This window comes from Panicum virgatum, chromosome 5N (assembly GCF_016808335.1).
Source record: "Panicum virgatum strain AP13 chromosome 5N, P.virgatum_v5, whole genome shotgun sequence".
In the NCBI taxonomy this organism is placed as follows: Eukaryota; Viridiplantae; Streptophyta; class Magnoliopsida; order Poales; family Poaceae; genus Panicum; species Panicum virgatum.
The window spans coordinates 1,938,016-1,955,540 of record NC_053149.1 but is presented as its reverse complement, the minus strand read 5'-3'; the positions used below and the strand labels follow the sequence as shown (position 1 = coordinate 1,955,540).

The window sequence follows — 17,525 nt, the reverse complement described above, 5'->3', positions numbered from 1 at the left end:
ATATGGTATACTTTAGTACAAAATTTTTTCTGTAACTTTAGATATATACCTATAATTAATTCAAAGCTAAAGTTTGTGCAGTCCAATTATGGTGAAAATTTTGTGGTGGGCTAATTTATTGCATTTTTGAGCTGTAATAAAAATTTCAACCTCATTGGATCATGCATGCTTGAGTTATAGATTTGTCTAGTTAAACATTTGAAAAATTTTAGTAAATAAAAAACAAATCATAAAATGAAAAATCTATTCTTTTTGATTCACCATGAGCAGATCTATGCAATGAACATATTATATGGTATTAATTTAGTATAATTTTTTTTGTAGATTTATATATATACTTGTTTGTAATTAATTCGTAGCCACAATTTTCATGGTAGAATTATGGTGAAATTTTTATTGTGGACTAATCATTACATGCTTGATCTACAATAAAAATTTCATTCTCATTGGTTCATGCATGCCTAAGTTATAGATTTATCTAGGTTTATCAATATATTTATTTAGGTTTACCTAGACAAATCTATAACTCAATCATGCATGATCCAATGAGCATAAAATTTTTATTACATGTCAAGAATGTAATGATTAGACCACCATAAAATTTTCGCCATAATTGGACCACACAAACTTAGCTATGAATTCATTACAGAAAAGTATATATCTAAATCTGCAGAAAAAATTTTGTCCTAAAATATATTATATATTATATAATATATTCATTGCATAGATCTAGTTACGTGGAGTCCAAAAAAAATTTGATTTTCTATTTTATGATTTTTATATGATTTACTATGATTTTCAAATATTCAGCCAAAATAAATATAAAAGAAAAGAAGGAAAAAACCACTTAGAGAAACCAGTTAAGGAGGTAATATGTCCGATATTGCGAGTTTGAGGAGTCTAATTGGATGGTTTTGTGATCTAGAGAGTAAAGGTGGACTCGTCTTGTAGTTCAGGAGGTAAAAAAGACTTTTTCCATTCAAGAATACTACCATGGCTTAGCGGCGAGTCCCAAGCCCAACCGAAAAGGAATGGAAACCAAACAGCACTTCTGGTCGATCCACCCAACCAATAAAGGCCCTAAGCAGCCCAGGTCTTCAGGGTCGACGACGGGATCTTTCTCATCCCAATCAAGCCCACGAGAAACATCTCAAGGCCCAACTGGCAAAACCCCAAGCGCCTCCCCACACCACCTAGTCGGATCGTCGGGCACAAGCTCAAGCGGCGAAGAGCGAGCGCCGGGCTCGGGCCGCATCGGGCGGGAGGACGGAGTAGTTCGCCCCGCCCCCCCCCCCCCCCCCTCCCTACAGCAAAGATGCCGCTGTACGACTGCATGCTGCTGGTGAAGCCGCTGGTGACCAGGGAGGCCATGGCCGAGCTGGTGGCGCGGGTGGCGCGCCGTGCGTACCAGCGCAACGGGGTCGTCACCGACGTCAAGTCCTTCGAAAAGGTGCAGCTCGCATACGGCATCAAGAAGCTCGACGGCCGCCACTACCAGGTCCGCCCCCGCCTCGCCCGATTCGCTCTTCTTTAACTCCGATCCTCTTCTCTCATTCGTCACCGTCGCGGAGCAAGCCGAGCTCTGGTGTGCCCTGCTAAATGGATGTTCTGGTGGAATTGTGTTAGACGAAATGCCTAAGCGGGCTGTGGGTTCGGGGGTCTCGGAATTACTATTTCGCAGTGGATGGTGCCTTCGACGTGTTCGATGAAATGGCCAAATAGATTTCACCGTAGGATTCATCAATGCTGGAGGGCATTAGCTTTTGCATTTCTTCTTTAGGCGAAGATGTTAGTATTGTTGTGATTGTTCTCTTGCATGGAACTAGTGTTCTGTAGTCCAAGATCATGATCGCCCTGATGGAGTGCTTCAGATAACAATACCTAATTGTTGATGCAAAACTCTTCATCGGCTTCGTCTTTCCTCCGGAGTTCCCGTAATTGTTTTGCAAAAATCTGGTGTCAACACTAACTCAAAACAGTTCCAACAATTTGTCTGTCACTCTCAACTACCTTAATAATACATGTTCCTGATGCCATGTTACATGTGGAATGATGGGCATTCATCAGTTTTTTTTTTTTTTTGCCTAGTTCATGTTTTTGTTCTCGGTTATACAATTCTTTGACCAAGCCTTTTGTCACAAAAGGTTTATTAAGCTACGGTATTAAGATCTTTAACTTAGCTGGACAGAAGTATTTCTAGGTAGTGTAAAGTGCAAATATTGCAGATGATAAAACAGTTCATCTGTTCCAAGCATGTTTAGGTTTACTTTGCATTAATAGCTACATTTTTCAGCCTGCAAATCATTTTTCCAGACCAAAGGCCTAAACTTGGACTTGCTTTTGTTGGAAGTGAACAAACTAACTGTTGCATACAACAATTAGGTCGTATGAAGTTCAGAACAGTATCCGGAAGGCATTGTCTCACATAACAGTATACCATTTCAACTATGGCTCGAGTACACACTACAGAGCTTTGGAATTTAAGTTTGGACCTTCTTTGCCACTCTTTAGTGCTCTATACCAAAACTGTATATTGCCTTTTGAGTTAGGCACATCAATTCGATTATCTGTATCTATTAGCAAAGGTTCGGAATATTACTTCTGCCTTGTAATTCTCTCCCTCTGCTAGGTTGCCATTTATGGCATAACCAATCATAATAGTAGTTCCACTTTTCTTTCTGAGTTCTGACTTATGGTATCCTTTTCCACTTCGCTGATGTGGGATCATTGTTTTGCTACAGCATTTAAAAAAAATTCATATCAACATTGTGGTCGAAAGTTCAAGTATCGCTTCACAGCTTGGCACAAGATAATGATTAATCAGTTATAGCATATTACATATAGCTTCATTAAATATTCCAGGATCAGGTGATTGTCTTTTTAGAAAGGTTTCCCTGCTTTTATAGAAAGCATATAGAGTTTTGAGTACCGATTCAGCTACTAGATACTCAGAGCTACATGAGTCTTCCTGGGAATCATTCCTTGGCATCTTTCGGCATTCCTTCAGCCATGTCTTCACCCATGTAACTTGTGAACACAGTGACTTCAACTCTGCGGTTCAATGTACTTCGTGAAAATATTCTATTTCGAGATCAGCCGATTGTTAGCAAGTACTATAATTCTAGTTTTGACAATTTGTGTGTAAACACATCCGACCCTCTTACTTACAATGGGAAGATTTAGTACTATTAGAGTTTTGTGTTTTAAAACATAGAGTTAAGGTATTTATTGTGAGATGAGTTTTACCTTACAGTGTCTTTTGGAGTAAGTAAAAATTGCTGGCTGCATCAACCTCTAGACATCTTATGTTCGGGCTGTAGCTTCCAGCTTGTATGCAGTTGTGATGGATTTCAGTTTAACAAGGCATTGTTGGATCTTGGGTGGCAGTACCAGTATGACTTTCTCACTTTGTTCTTGGTCCCTGTGAGCTTTGTATAATGCAATCCTTAGTTGTCCTCTGGTAACCTTGACTGTCATTGTGTCATGCTTGAGCCATTCTCTTTAAACTGTTTCTTTTTTATGATAATAATAAGGCTGGAACCGATTTGGTGATTTTTTATGAAAAAGGAAAATTATGATGTTATAACTTTAGAGAATGTCTGGCTTGAGTGTTTTTTTTTTGATTCTGCAAAGAATGTTTACTTTTTCAAATGGATTGCCTATAGTGTAACCGTGGCAAAAAAAAAAAGGCAACAAAAATGCTTCTAATAATCATCGGGTGCTAATAAGTGGAGTTGACATGTAAATTGAATTTAGGGTTTTTTGTGTGTGGCACACCCTCAAAACATGAATTTGTGCGCAGCACACTCTACTCTTCGATTTTGTGTTTGGCACATCACCAAAACGTGATTTGGTACGTAGCACACCACCTCCAATAAACAATCGTTTTCCATCCCAGGAGGCGAGAGAATAATTGCAGAAGGACAAAAATACCCATGGATTCACCAGCTCCGTTCGCTCAGCAGCACCGGTACCTCCTTATCTGTTTGTTGCAACCTTATCCCGTAGCAAGCGGCGGGAGCGAGCGTGCGGTGGCAGGCCAGCCGCGCAGCCAGGCGAGTGCGGGCGCATGGCGGAGCTGGCTGGTGCACGGCTGGAGCGGGCGCGTGGCAGGAGCGAGCGGGTGCTGGCGCGCGGCGGGAGGGCGCTGGCGCGAGGCGGGTGGGAGCGAGCTCGCGGCGGGCATGGACGCGCTGCCGGCAGGGGCAGGCTCGCGCGGCGGGGCCCAGGCGCGTGCGACGCGGGCCTGCGCGCGGCTCCTCAGGCTCGCGCCCCGAGCCTCTCATCACCATTCCGCACAAGCAAGCACGAGCAGATCCTCAGGTGGGAGCAGATCCACTAGCCAGGTGCAGAGAAGATCACTTCCTCCTTGCTGACCCCAAACAATCCGATGTTGCCTGAATGTTGTGGCTGCAAGACTAGCCGATGGCATGTTCCAGGCTCTTTTAAACAGGCAGGGGTATTTCCGTCTTTTTACCCCTTGTTCTCTCACCTCCCAGGCTGCAAACGATTTGTTTATTGTGGGCAATGTGCCACACACAAAAGGAAGCATTCAGGGTGTGATGTATACTATATCAAGGATTGGGGTGTGCAGCGCACAAATAGAGGTTTTCAGAGTGTCCTGGAGACAAAACCCTTGAATTTATTAGTGTTTCTGCTTCATTCATGATCGATGGAAGTATTTTGTGATGAGCTGATTTACCATTAAGCAAAAAGAAAAAAAAATGTCGTTGCTTTAGGGTGAACATAGACTTAGTGGTCACGTACTCTTCTAAGGATTTGCTGGTTCAGCAGATAATTAGAATGGTTAAAGCATTGATAGAGACACAATGAATGCTTTCAGTTACCTGCCAATGATGAAGCTTAAAGCATTTCCAGGTTTTATTTTAACCTATTGTCTGCATGGATGGCGAAAACTGATATCTGCATATATATATGTTTCTTTTGCTGAACACATATTCGTTTACATGAACCTGGTCTTGTGTAGGTGTCTTAAAGATTCTTGTCCCATTTACAGGGCCAGCTTATGCAAATGACCATGATGGTTCCACCTTCCTTCACTCAAGAACTCCACTATCTGAACAAGGAGGACAGGCTGCTTCGCTGGCTGGTTGTGAAGCATAGAGATGCAGTATACGGTCTGGAGTTCATCAACGAGGATGATGGGAGGAACGAGATGAACGGTTTCAGTCTCGCTCATAAGAAAGTTGACTACGATATCGAAGAATGCTCTGATGACTCTGAGTCAGAGTTCATGACCTCCTCTGACGAGGATTCTGACAACTACAAGTATGAGGGCGAGGAGAAGTAGAATTGCTTGTCCAGAATTCTGCAGTTTCTCTTTATTGGCAGATATCTTTTCTTTCCAACCATATGTTAGTCTTCCTAATACCACCCGCTATAGTAGGATGAGGATTGACAAGCAGAACCTATGGACTTGATTGTCACATATTTTTGCATTCCAGAGTATGCCTGTAATGTGAAGTTTCAGGCGTGCTCTTGTTCTGGCAAAGCATGTTGTATGACCCTGTACGGTAGGTTTGAATAAGCTACAAATCTTTTAGTGCTAACAGTTGCTACAAGGTTCTTTCATACACCGCTCTCTGATGATTTTACATGTGACAGCAGCATCCATTGATCCATTCCCTACGTCCTACGATTGCAACGACACAGGTGTCTCATTTATTTCATCTTTAGTTCAATACAGTAATAATTTGTACAAAGAAGTGTGTTGCTGCTACGTTCTCCTAGTAGGTTCCAATATACAGAGCAGGCGCCAAACAAGGATCAAACCCTCGGCGGCCATGGCCGGCGAGGACGGATCAGAAGCGATCCGCCAGCCCCCAGAGCCACCCCAAGATGCCGTCGTCGGAGTCCGAGTCGCAATCAGAATCCGAGTCCGTCTCGTACGGCCGCTCCTCCACGTCGTCTGCCTTCTGCGCCACCGCCGGCTGGGTCCACACGTCCAGCGCCTGCGGCTTCTTGGAGGCGCCCAGCGCCACTAACGCGCTGCCCACGTGCGCCGGCTCGCCGCCGCACCGGAAGACGAGGCACAGCATGGGAGGACCGCTGCCGGGGCTCCTCCTCGCGGGCGGGGTCCTCCTCGGGCACGGCGAGGGTGGTGCCCTGCTCAGCCGCCTCATCGCGGTCCGGTCCGCGCCCCACCGCCGGCTTGGGCAGCGGCTCCGCGGCCGCCTCGCGGTCGACGACGGCGTGACGTCGACTGCAGAGACGAGGACGAGCAGAGTGGCCGAGCAGCAAGCAGGCAGCGGGCAAGCTGGGTTTCTTGCAACAACATAATCGAACCAAATGGATGCCATGTTATCTTTATCGACTACTTGATCCATGTGAACGTGATGCAAGTCCGCTGGTGAGCTTGTTCGGTTAGATATTTATTCATTTCGGACAAGAAGTGATAGAAACAATAAGAAATATAATAAGAGATCGAAATTCATTCCGAATCAAAAACTAATTGCAATAAAATAAATTTATGATAGCTACATTAAAAGATCAGTCAATTCATGAGTCTAATGGTGTGAAATTAACCCCGATCTCTTATTGTACATTTATGAGTCTATTTTGTTGCAATTAGTTTTTGACCAGAATAAATCTCGGTCTCTTGTTATATGTATTATTATTTCTATCATTTTTGGTCCAGAATGAACCCATATCTAACCGAACAAGATCTAATAGAAGTTTTGTACTAACTGTTTTGAAGTGAATAAATTAATTTTGCTTTTTTAATGAAAGTGGGTTTAGTTGTCCTATTTTTTTTAATAAGCATCGACTTTTTTTCCCCTTGCAGGCGTACATAGATGGTTTTTCCCGGAAGATGCGTAGGACGGGCTTAAGGGAGAATAAAGTAAAAAAAAACCTTGGAGATGGTAATATACAAGTACTACTAGTAGTAGCAGATAGCTTGGTGACAGCATTCTTCAGACTTTCAGAGCTTGGACGTGATGCAGGTTCTGGCTACATTGTCAATGAAGTTGTTTTAATTTGATACCCCCACCACATGCAGTTGCAACGTATCTATTTCTCATTGGTTTGGTATTAATTTGTCATCCGTGTGTCCTTGAATCTTTACAGAGCACTTGTCACTGTTGACGTGTCATCTGTACATTGGATCAATTCAACAGTCCGAAGAACTCAAAAAGAAGTTATCGATCAAATTTAATTTCAATATCTTGCATTTGGATACTTGAAAAGTAAGTTTGTGCTATTTTTTTATAAAAAAATTAAATAACAAAAAATATTCTTACATACTCCCTCCATTCCAAACTGTAAGTTATTCCAACTTTCTTGGAGAATCAACACATTTTAAATTTGACCAAGTTTATGCAATAAAGCACTAACATTTATGATACCAAATAAGTATCATTAGATTCTTCATTAAATATACTTTCATAGTATATCTATTTGGTGCTATAGACTTTTGTAATCTTTTCTATAATTTTAGTCAAATATATTTAACTCTCCAAAAAAATTGGAATCACTTACAATTTGACACGGATTGAGGGAGTACCGAAGATAGTAGGAATTCCACGGAAGAAAGCATAATTCCTTCAAGATAATGGGGGTAATTCTGGAGTTCCAAAGCGGACCTAGCTAGGCCTTCTTCGAGTAGATTAGCTGGAGTCCTGCTCATTACCGGAAACGGCATAGTTGTCATATACCTAAGTCTTTACCGTGTGCTTAAGCTCTTTGCCATGTGCTACACACGGCAAAGTCTTCGCCGTGAGCAATAGAGGCTTTACCGACTTACCGTATGTCTGTGGCACATGACAAATAAGCTCAATCCCGTAGTGGCTGAAGATTTACAAAATTCAAAAATAGCATATACAGATATATAATATTGCTTGCGGTGTCACTGGGGCCAAGCATATATATAATATAATGTCGAACGATCAATAGTGTGATGGACTGTGCTTCGTCTCTATCCGTCCAGGAGTAGTCTTGTGTCGGCTACAGCTCCGGCACCGGCAGCCAGCGTATGTATGTCTTCCATGCCTCTACGTATATACATACTAAGCTAGAGGTCGATGCATGGATGCCTTGTTTTTCCTAATAGCACGCACTGTACATCTATTATCTTATTATTTGGCCAACAAATGGAGTTTCCATGTTCCCTCTAAATGTCTAGAAATTCCCACGTTAATAAAAAAAATACCCACCTGTTATCGCCATAATTTAACAGGTTAATTAATGGGCCGCGAGTGAGTTGGGCTTAATGAAGAAATTGAAGAAGGCTTACGAATCGGCTCCTGCGTGAGCATTTGGGCCATGTGGGCTATGTATCCTTAGATTTAGTTGGACACATTAGTTTAGATTGTTTCCCAAGTCTCCGGACTATAAATATGTATCCTATGGTATTTGTAAAAAAAGAGAACGTCATCACGTTTGCAATCAACAACTCTCGGCGCATCGCCACCCCTAATTCTAGGGTTTCATCCAAGTAAGCGCCATGCTGCCCTGATCGCTTCTTCCGATCAGGGCAGCGTTGTTCTTGCTTTTACCTTGGTATTACTCGTACTGAAGTATTTTTGATGGCGAGTAGTACTAGTTATCTTGATGTTCGTAGCATGACTTTTAGTAGATTCATTATGCTTTTGTTGCTTACCATCTACGAATATCATGTTATTTCTGTGCAGCCATGTTTTAATCTTATGCTAATCCTTGTTGCCTAGAATTAGTTGCACGGAGACAACACCCTGCTTCTTTTCCATCTAGTAGATCTAATCTGTTACGGTTTGTTCTTATGCTTAAGAATTGGCGTAATATCTACTAGGTTAGGCCTTGCAAACGGGTTGGATGATCCGGTGACGTATTAGATGCTTTGTCTTAGTCTTAACAGGGAATTGATCCGGGAATCAGCTTTAGCTTGTTCTTAGGCCTCTATTCTGGTTAAGGTTTAGTTATTTATTACGCTCATTAGGCCCAATTACGTGTAGTATGTTCCGATCTAGCAGTGAGGCTTTTACCGTCGTGGATTAGATTAGCTAGATTTAATTGAAGTAGTTTTACAGTTATTTGCCTTATTTATCAATATCCGGATATAAGCAGATCCAATCTGACACCGGGACTCGATCGGCTCTTTAAAGGCGATGCAAGAGTCGTCCCGGGGAGCCGACCACGGCTCGGACTTATGTTTCCACGTGTTTGTGTATGCAGGCAAATCGTCGCAAGCACGTTCGCACCTTCCTGATCGGGTATAAGTCAGATGGCACGCCCTGCGTCTTACAAAGCCGCGGCGTGTGCTGGAATTGCGGGCCGTTGACGAGGGAGCAGTGCCTGCCAGCACCCCGGCGACCTACCGGCTCTTCGTGTTGCCTGTCGCTACTCGCCGTTGGATTTTGACCGACAACAAATTCTGGCACGCCCGGTGGGACCTTCATCAACAACAACGCCCGCCGCAGAGATGACTAGACCTCAAGACCAAGCTCCTGTTCCACCGGTCACCAAACTGCATTGCAATCTAGGCCGCAAGTATCGTACTCGTTCGCGGCAGCAGACCGCAGAGTTCGCCGATCTACGTCGTCTACAAGATTGGCGGTGACCCTGGAGAAGACTAGTTCCTGAACGAGCCGCCTAAGGAGATCCCACATGGCTACACGTGCGTGTACATACCTGACAGCATCAGCCCAACACGCGCGGGGCAGCTGGTGGGTACTGGAGCTTCAGGGGCAGACGCGGAGAAACAGGCATGGCTGGCGAAGTACGCTACCGGGCCGAGTGCTGAGCCCTCGGCCCCAGGAGTTCTTAGTGTGGAGCAGGTCAGTGCAATACTGAGGGACCAGTTTGGCATCCTGCCCAAGAGAAAGGCAATCCGCTATTCCAAGCCGTATCCAAGTGATTACGACTTGATCCCATTGCCACCCAAGTATCGGCTCCCGGAGTTCACCAAATTCAGCGGATCAGAAGGAGCCAGCTCCATTGAACATGTGAGCCGATACCTGACACAGCTCGAGATGATTTCAGTGTCGGATCCTCTGAGGGTCCATTTCTTCTCCCAGTCTCTCACATGTTCGACTTTTGGTTGGTATACATTGCTGCCCCCAGATTCTATCCAGACATGGAGGCAGCTGGAAGATCAGTTCCACACCCAGTATCATTCAGAGGCTGCCGAAGCCGGGATTGCTGACCTCGCCCAAGTCAAGCAGAAGCGAGGGGAAAGTGTCTCAGAGTACGTACAACACTTCCGAGAGGTCAAGAACCGATGCTACTCATCGCGCATCACAGAGAAGAGGGCAGTTGATTTGGCAGTTCTGGGACTCGCTAAGCCGATCAAGGATCTGGCTTTTCAATTGGAATTCACTTCTCTGGCACACATGGTGCAGAAGCTCACGGCGTATGAACACTACCACCCTGATCTATACTAGGAAAAATTCAAGTGCCATGTCAATATGGCCCAAGCAGGTGATTCCGATGATTCTGGCGAGGAACAAGAAGTGGCTGTGGCAGAGTGGACCCGGGGGGCAAACCCCGTCCCGTGCAAGTGGGTCAAACAGAAGGGGCTTGTGAAGGGCTTTGACTTTGACGTGGCCAAGGCAGAGCAGATATTCAACTTACTGCTCAAGGAGAAGCAGTTGAAGCTCCCAGAGAATCACAAGCTGCCAACGACGCAAGAGCTGTAGGGGAGGCTGTACTGCAAGTGGCACCACTCGTTCACCCATGCCACAAATGACTGCAAGGAGCTACGTCGACAGATCCAATCGGCTATCGAGCAAGGCCGATTAATTCTAGCCCAACACACGATGAAGGTGGACAGTCAACCATTCCCACAAGCTAACATGGTGGAACTGTCGGATCTTGGACCTAAGGGCCAGAACTTGGCGTTCCAGATCAACATGGCGGGACCCATGCGCCGCCATGACGAGCAGAGGAAAGAGGCCGCTTCTGGCAAATGGCCCCAGAATGAAGACGAGCCGGAGCAGCAATATGTTACTGAAGAACAAGTGTGTCACATCCGCAATCAACTCCCATCTTCTAATCGGCTTCTAGAAAAATACCAGTACCAGTACAAGTTGCGCCGCCGATATGAATCGGAAGAGAAGGAGTATGAGCACCGCACAGGGAGGACGCTGGGGAGGCGCCAGGCTATACGCGACCACTAGCATTGCCCGTTCTTCAGGTACTATTGGAATTCCGGCATGAGCCGATTGCCTACTATAGATGATTGCTTGGAGTGCAGGCCTCGGGGACGCCAGCCAGTCGAGACATCAGTATTCCAGCGCTTGGGGCCCAGAACACGTGACGACGACCATGTTAGGCGGCCATCCAGGGATGATCTTGATCTAGAAGAGGAAGATAAGTATCATCGTCCACGATGGTGTTAGACGGGCTCAGCCGCTCACAGAAGCGCAGGGTGCAGCGCTTACGCAATCTCGAGGAGGCGGAAGCAAGGTACCTCGAAATGCTGAGGAAAGCGCGTCCAGATCTCGCGGAGCAAGTCAGGCACCCGCGAAGGGTGGAAAGGCGCCCTCCAAGGAGGGAGTGGCGCCCCCAAGCAGCCAAGAGCCGATGACAAGCCATTGGCTGATGTGAACATGGTGTTCATGCTCCCGTCGGAGTTTCGGGCGCCTCAACCGGAGGAATTGGCCATCGCGCGGCTGGATCTCGGTCCACAGCCGATCATCTTCGAGAAGCCCAAGGAGAAAAGCTACAAGCACCCGAAGGGATTGTATCTCAAGGGCCTCATCAATGGCAAGCCTGTGAACAGGATGTTGGTCGACACTGGCGCCGTAGTCAATCTGATGCCGTACTCAGTGCTGCGCCGGTTGGGTCGTTCCGCTGCTGATTTTATCAAGACCAACGTGATGCTCAATGATTTCAACGGCCAACCGTCAGAGGCGCAGGGCGTCCTCAATGTGGAGTTGACAGTTGGCCGCAAGATCGTCCCAACCTCGTTCTTCATCGTCAACAGTAAGAGTACATACACAGTGCTGCTTGGAAGGGATTGGATTCACGCCAATTGTTGTGTTCCTTCCACGATGCACCAGTGTTTGGTCCAGTGGGATGGCAATGAAGTGGAGGTGGTCCGTGCAGATGACTCCAGCGAGGTTTCGCTCGTAGATATGAACGCCTGGGACGCGGAAGCACAAGAATCGATCTCAGGGATCGCGCTGGAAGACTGTGATCGGATCGAAGCGACAAAAAATGGGCTGAGGCTGGTCTTATCCACTGGCCTCACAGAGTAAAAACATCCTGGCAAGCTACGGAATCCAGCAAGATTAGAGAGGCCGGTCCCAGCGACCGGCCCCAAAAGATGAGTAATATATGTTTGGAGTTAAAGTTGTTACATTATGTACAAACAATGGCCTGCTCTAGTAGCTGGTCAGTTAATGAGCATCCAGTTTCAAGGAGTAAAATACAAACGGCCGGCCCGTGCGGTCGGCCGAAAATTTTCTTGTGTCATCTCCCCGTGTTTGCTGTCGATGTGGCAGATGATGACGAGTCGCCTTTGTCTGCAGTCGATTTAACAGGCGACGGCAAGTTGGGGTACGGGTTTACACCAGCTGACGATTTGGAGGAAGTGGATATTGATCCTGGGGATAAGCCGTGACCAACATTTATCAGCAAGAAGCTAGACCCGAGTCTGCGTGAGCCGATGATAGCACTGTTGAGGGAATACCGGGATTGTTTCGCGTGGGATTATACTGAAATGTCTAGTTTGGATAGAAGCATCGTCGAACATCGGCACTCGCCTAAGAAAGGATTTCGGCCGTTTCAACAACGAGCAAGGCAGATGAAGGCTGAAGTCCTGGAGGAGGTCAAGAAAGAGGTGCAAAAGATGTTGGACGCAGGGTTCATCAGGCCATGTAGGTACGCAGAATGGATCTCTAGTTTGGTCCCTGTACAGAAGAAGGATGGCCGATGGAGAGTCTGCTTGGATTTCAGAGACCTCAACAGAGCAACGCCAAAGGACGAATATCCGATGCCCGTGGCAGAAACATTGATCAACACCGCTGCCGGTCACAACATGCTGAGCTTTATGGACGGTAACGCTAGCTACAACCAGATTTTCATGGCCCTGGAAGACATAAGCAAGACCGCGTTCAGAGTACCAGGCGCGGTTGGCTTGTTCGAGTACTTGGTTATGACCTTTGGATTGAAAAATGCCGGTGCAACGTATCAACGCGCCATGAATTACATTTTTCATGATCTCATTGGCAGGCTGGTAGAAATCTACATTGATGATGTCGTGGTCAAGTCCATGTCAGCTGGGGGCATCTGGAAGATTTGCGTAAGGTTTTGGAGCGAACTCGGAAGTTTGGGCTCCAAATGAACCCGAAGAAATGTGCCTTTGGCGTATCAGCCGGTCAGTTCTTAGGATTTTTGGTACATGAGCGATGAATCGAGATCGGCTTGAAGAGTCAGGAGGCGGTAAAGACAATGAAGCCGCCTACTACGAAGGAGTTACAAAAGCTCATCGGCAAAATCAACTTTGTCAGACGATTTATCTCCAATCTGTCTGGGCGTATCGAGCCGTTCATGGGTCTGGTGAAGATCAAGTCCGATGATGAATTTCACTGGGGGGCAGAGCAGCAGCAAGCTTTCGACAAAATAAAGGAATACTTGTCGAAGCCTCCAGTTTTGGTTCCTCCACGGCAGGACAGGCCTTTCTACGTGTACTTATCCGTGGGTGACACTTCCATCGTCTCGGTTCTGATTCAGAAACATGACGACCAGGAGAGGGTTGTCTTCTACCTCAGCAGGCGCATGTTGGACGCCGAAACCAGGTATCCTGAGATCGAAAAGCTTTGTCTTTGTTTATTCTTTACATGTACAAGCTTCGACATATTTTGCTCTCGGCGGAGACAATCGTTATATGCAAATCGGATGTCATCAAGCATATGTTGTCGGCTCCTATTCTGAAAGGTCGACTAGGAAAATGGATGTTTGCATTGTCAGAATTCGATATCCGATATCAACCTGCAAAGGCAGTTAAGGGACAGGCACTGGCGGATCTCATTGCAGACAGGGTCAACACTGACGTGTCCGCGCTTTTTGTACGTGCCTGGGCCATGTTTTTCGATGGATCGGCTTGTGATTATGCGTGCGGCGTAGGAATTCTGTTGGTATCGCCTCGTAGGGTGACATATTCTTTTTCCATCAGGATGGCTACTCCATGCACTAATAATTTAGTAGAGTATGAGGCCGTTCGCAAGGGGATAGAGTTATTCCTAGAAGCTGGTGCAGAAGCAGTGGAAATATTTGGGGATTCAAAACTGGTGATTTCTCAGCTCACAGAAGAATATAAATGTGAGAGCGAGGCTCTTTTTCCGATATGGATGAAGTGCCGTGAGTTGATGTCACAATTCAGGTACATTAATTTCCACTGGATACGAATGACTTTGAACAGTGAAGCCAATGACCTGGCACAAATGGCTTCTGGATATAAGGAAACAGCCGATGGAGTCGATGTAGAGGTTCAGTTTCTAGAACCTGGAGACTGGAGAGCCGATATCTTCAATTATTTGAAAGATTCGGCTCGGGGGGCACCCAGAAGGATAACACTCAAAGCTATGAAGTATGTTCTGATTGGGGACGACATGTTCTACAGGACTTTGGAATGGCTGCTGCTTAAATGTCTGGGACCTGCAGAGTCGAATCGGCTCTTGCATGAGGTTCATGAAGGAGCCTGCGGCACTCATCAATTGGCTCATAAGATGAAATGACTGATTAGGCGATCAGGGTATTACTGGCCTACCATGCTTGAAGATTGCTTCAAATATTACAAGGGATGTCAGGCATGTCAGAGATTCGGCAAAATTCAGATGGTACCGGCATCAGTAATGAATCCTATTATTAAGCCATGGCCGTTCAGGGGTTGGGTCATGGATATGATTGGCCAGATTAACCCGCCATCTAGTAAAGGTCACCAATGGGTGTTAGCTGTCACGGATTATTTCACAAAATGGGTGGAGGCGGTACCCATGATGTCGGTGGCATCAAAAGATGTGATCAATTTCGTTAAAGAGCACATCATTCATAGGTTTGGGATCCCTCAGACCATCATGACCGATGGAGGATCGGTCTTTATATCGGAGGAATTTAGAAAGTTTGCCGCTGACACGGGGTTCAAGCTGATCAGATCATCCCCATATTATGCACAGGCTAATGGACAGGCTGAAGCATCCAACTAGAGCCTTATCAAGCTGATCAAAAGGAAGATCGATGAATATCCTAGGCGTTGGCATGAGGTGTTGTCAGAGGCTTTGTGGGCATATCGTATTTCGTGTCACGGATCCATTAAGACGTCACCATACCATCTGGTCTACGGTCAAGACGATGTGTTACCATGGGAGATCATGGCAAGATCGAGGCGTGTTGAGTTTCAGAATGATCTATCGGCTGAAGACTATGCAGCCTTGATGAGCGATAATGTGGAGGATCTTACAGAGCTAAGACTTTGGTCACTTGAGAAGATCAAGGAAAACAAGGTTAAAGTTGCTCGTGCATACAACAAAAAGGTCAAACCGAAAGAGTTCCAGGTTGGAGACCTGGTTTGGGAGGCAGTACTACCATTGGGAACTAAAGACAGGAAGTATGGTAAATGGTCTCCAACTTGGCACGGACCGTACAAGGTTAATCAGGTTTTGCCTGGAAATGCATACATACTTGAGGAATTGGATGGTGTCAATTTTCCTGTGGCGGTCAATGGCCAACACCTCAAGAAGTATTTCCCGAGCATGTCGGAGGGTGAGTGATAAGAGTCGATGAGAACCATCTGGCTGTATTATAAAAGGCCAACACGTTGAGTTGGCCAGTTATATATATATATATATATATATATATATATATATATATATATATATATATATATATATATATATATATATATATATATATATATATATATATGCCAACACGTTGAATTGGCCAGTAAAAGAAAGAAAAACAAAAGAGAGAGAGGCCAACACGTTGAGTTGGCCAGCAAAAAAAATTATGAGATGCAAGGCAGCCGATGTGCAACCATCGACTTAAGATATTTTTAATGAGTACAAGTTTCGGGTTTAACAGGCAACATTAAATGTTTTCTGAATTGTTCTATTAGTTCAGGAACTCTTCTATGGCATGGATGGCTTCTGCGCGTACGGCGTCGGCTCTTGCTATGACTGCTTCGTCGTCCTTGTCATCGCCTGCTACTATCTGTTGACTCAAGGTGTTGATCTCTGCAAACTCTGCCCGTATTTGCTCGGTTATTTCTTGAGCTTCTTGCTTGGAGTTTGCAATCGAGGCTTTCTTCTCTTGGATCAGTCTTTGTGTGGTGCGGACTTGTTCTTCGAGTTCTGCCAGTTCTTTCTGAGTCGCCTTGTACTCGCTGAGATATCGGCTTTGGCATCTAGAGTTGCCTTCTTCTGGTTGAGCAGTTTGCACTTTTGAGCAATGTCAGCTTTCAGAGGGATTTGAGAATGTCGTAATTCTATTCTCTGTTGTGCTGCTTTCACCTCTGCCCGAAAGAAAGGAAGATGGTCGGCTGGCCAAAACTTGACTCGAAGTGACTCTGGAAGATGTGATTCTATCTGCTCAAGGATTTCTTTTATCTCGCTGGAATCATCAACCAGAGTATTGATTGGAGCAGATAGCAGATCCTTGATGAGTTGAAGCTGATCTGCCAGGTTAGCCGATTGCTGTAAAGATGGTACCTTTGCTCCAAGGGCAGTCAGACCCATTGTTGCCGGGTCAGAGGAAAGCAAGTCTGAAATATCAAAGCCCTGTGAAAATATTTGAGTTAGTGTGGGGGCAAAGTGCATTAATGGAGTTATCGGCTGGTTTAGAAGTGGCTTTTGTAGTGTTACCTGTTGTGAGGAAGAAGCAATGGTCGATCTGAGTATTACCTTCAGGCCGCAGATTGCTGCATCATCGATTGCAGAATTCGTTGCCTGAGTTGCAGAGTCCGCCATGGTTCAGATCTGCTGACTTAGGGTTTGGTTGTTCTGCGGGCTCTGATTCGAATTCTGGACGATTTGCGAGTCATTGCTCGAATTTATGGAGCGGGGTTCTCGAATTACGCTCGGATTTGGAGTATCTATTTCGAGTCGGATTCAGAGTGGAAGTGGTGTTCTGTTTTTATGCGGCTTGCTTCCAATTTTGAATTCCGTCGGCTCTTGGACATTAGTAAAGCCTGATGCGATGCCATCGGCTTTTTGGGGTGAGATCCGAGCAAACAAGTTAAAAGATGACAAGTTTCATTAAAAGTTTGTTTTTTTTACGGGAAAAGCCGATTTGACAAAGGGAAATTCCTTCGGCTTTACAATACTACTTCTACTCTACTACCTACATCTACCGCTCGTAGGTACCTAGTACTTACGACGCTTGGGGCTTCGAGCCGGCACATCTCCGCCGTCGCTGTCGTCGTCGTCGTCATCGATGGCGCCGTCGAAGGCGCTGCTGCCGCCGTCAGTCTCGGCGTCGTCGCTCCAGCCGCCGCCGCCGCCGCTCTCTTCTTCGCTGTCCTCCTCGGAGGACCCGAGGAATCGGAAAGGCTTTCCTCCCATCGGGTCATCGTCGCTGGAGGAGGA

At 45.8% G+C, this 17,525-nt stretch overlaps 1 protein-coding gene across 1 annotated transcript; it reads left to right on the top strand.

The window, feature by feature from the left end:
- The first annotated feature begins 1,181 nt into the window (after positions 1-1,181).
- LOC120674385 lies at positions 1,182-5,594 on the top strand. The gene is made up of 2 exons (XM_039955563.1): positions 1,182-1,498; positions 5,018-5,594. Exons 1-2 carry the CDS (start codon positions 1,316-1,318, stop codon positions 5,309-5,311), a joined length of 477 nt encoding a protein of 158 aa, XP_039811497.1. The 5' UTR covers positions 1,182-1,315; the 3' UTR covers positions 5,312-5,594.
- Positions 5,595-17,525: the final 11,931 nt, after the last annotated feature.